We start from the raw sequence: 827 nt of genomic DNA, 5'->3' as shown, positions 1-827 counted from the left end.
TACCGCGGAGTCCTCGCAAAACAAAGAAATCGACTCAGTCCAAAGGAGACCCCGCCTATCTGATAAACTCCATCCAAAACAGACTAAATACACTCCAAAAAATAGATTCAATAATCTCCTTGGTTCTGAGCTGGCCTTCTCATCCTGCACTGCAGTGGCTGTCCAATCAAATTTTGACTCCACAGGCTCCTCCCTCTATTCTCTTCCCCACCCCCCTCATCTGGACTCTCATCCCTCTCTCTTTCTTTCCCTCATGTTCCTTTCCCGCGGTACCATGACGACGGTCTCTCGGACACTCCTCTTTGTGTTCTGCCTGGTGGGCGTATCTCTCACGCGAGCGCACAGTCCCAATCCTTTTTCAGGGCAGCAGGCCCCGCCCCCTGACCCCTGCTATGACGAATCTGGTGCGGCTCGCCGCTGTATCCCAGAGTTCATCAACGCGGCGTTCGGACAGGAAGTGAGTGTTTCCAGCGTTTGTGGACGTCCGCCCTCCCGTTCCTGCAGTGTTGTGGAACGAGGCGACGATCGTCCGTCTGTTCGCACCTGCCAAATCTGCGACGCCTCCGACCCCCGCAGGGCACATCCCGCCTCTTACCTCACAGACTTAAACTCCGCCCACAATCTCACCTGCTGGCAGTCTGAAAACCTCCACTCCTCTCCGTACAATGTCACACTCACCCTGTCCCTGGGCAAAAAGTTTGAGATCACCTACGTCAGCCTGCAGTTCTGCTCCCCGCGCCCTGAGTCCATGGCCATCTACAAAAGCATGGACTACGGTAAGACCTGGACCCCCTACCAGTTCTACTCCTCCCAGTGTCGACGCATGT

At 55.4% G+C, this 827-nt stretch overlaps 1 protein-coding gene across 1 annotated transcript in view; it reads left to right on the top strand.

The window, feature by feature from the left end:
- Positions 1 to 274: 274 nt before the first annotated feature.
- Positions 275 to 827, top strand: part of ntn2 (netrin 2) — a 17,903-nt gene continuing 17,350 nt past the window's right edge. The window contains exon 1 of the mRNA XM_030770197.1: positions 275 to 827. This exon is cut by the window's right edge and continues 471 nt beyond it. Coding sequence (XP_030626057.1) covers positions 275 to 827 — 553 coding nt within the window.

The sequence above is a fragment of the Chanos chanos genome, chromosome 3 (genome assembly GCF_902362185.1).
Source record: "Chanos chanos chromosome 3, fChaCha1.1, whole genome shotgun sequence".
Lineage (NCBI taxonomy): Eukaryota > Metazoa > Chordata > Actinopteri > Gonorynchiformes > Chanidae > Chanos > Chanos chanos.
Note: the sequence above shows the minus strand (reverse complement) of the source record. Positions and strands in the feature narration are given on the sequence as shown.